This window comes from Chenopodium album, chromosome 7, assembly GCF_948465745.1.
Source record: "Chenopodium album chromosome 7, dcCheAlbu1.1, whole genome shotgun sequence".
NCBI lineage: Eukaryota > Viridiplantae > Streptophyta > Magnoliopsida > Caryophyllales > Amaranthaceae > Chenopodium > Chenopodium album.
The window spans coordinates 3,934,489-3,935,527 of NC_137840.1; the positions used below are offsets into that span (position 1 = coordinate 3,934,489).

Genomic DNA, 1,039 nt, shown 5'->3' on the forward strand with positions numbered 1-1,039 from the left:
ATGATGAATAAACAAAAAACTCAGGGGTATATGGTGAAAAACCCGTTGTTTTTAAATCATTTACAAATTTTTGATTCAAATTCATCTAGTTCATCAAGTTCTTGTATTTTCGATTATATGGTGAACGACTATGTTGAGTGGCACGAATCAATTACTTAGAGGCGTAAGGAAGAGGAATTAATTGAGGAAGCGATCAATTCAGCTGCTGTCCCCCTTGTCACCTCTACTTTTCAGGTCCCATTCACTCTCGGTCTTGAGAAGAAAAGGTGGTATGTACCAAGAGATCGTGAAGATGCTGATACACGATTATATAACGACTACTTCAGCCCCTAACCACTTTATAATGACGATATGTTTTGTCAAAGATTTCGCATGCGTAAATACGTTTTCACGTGCATTGTTGAGGAGCTAAGCGAAAGTAACGAATACCTTCGACAAAGGCCTGATGCCATTGGAAGACTTGGTGCTTCGGCTTTCCAAAAATGCATTGCGGCAATGAGGATGTTGGCTTATGGTACAACAACCGATATAGTTGATGAATACTTCAAAATCGTGGCAAGTACAGCAAGAGATTGTCTCCAATACTTTGTTGAAGGGGTTATCTCTAAATTTGGACAAGAGTACCTGAGGAGGGCAACACCCGCAGATGTAGAGCGACTTCTTCGTGAAAGTAATGTTTGTGGATTCCCCGGTATGTTGGGGAGCATTGACTGCATGCATTTGGAGTGGAAAAATTGTCCACGTGCATGGAAAATAATGTACCAAGGAAGAAGTAAAGCTGCGACCATCATTTTAGAAGTTCTTGCTTCCAAAGACTTGTGGATATGACATGCTTTTTTGGCACACCTGGTTCACTTAATTATATAATTTTCCTCCAATGGTTGCCAATGTTTGATGATATTTGTGAAAGTCGAGCCCCAGAGGTGAGTTTTAATGTGAATGGAAATAGATACAATATGGAATACTACCTTACAGATGGTATATATCCAAAATGGGCAACATTTATCCCAGCCATCAAGCTTCCACAAACTGCTAAGCA

At 39.8% G+C, this 1,039-nt stretch overlaps 1 protein-coding gene across 1 annotated transcript; it reads left to right on the top strand.

The window, feature by feature from the left end:
- The first annotated feature begins 372 nt into the window (after positions 1 to 372).
- Positions 373 to 828, top strand: LOC145639892 (uncharacterized). Its single transcript, XM_081691216.1, has one exon. The coding sequence runs from the start codon at positions 373 to 375 to the stop codon at positions 826 to 828; it is 456 nt and encodes a 151-aa protein (XP_081547342.1).
- Positions 829 to 1,039: the final 211 nt, after the last annotated feature.

Excerpts from the sequence above, each read along its gene's own strand:
- LOC145639892 (XM_081691216.1), top strand. The coding sequence starts at position 373 with ATGCGTAAATACGTTTTCACGTGCATTGTTGAGGAGCTAAGCGAAAGT.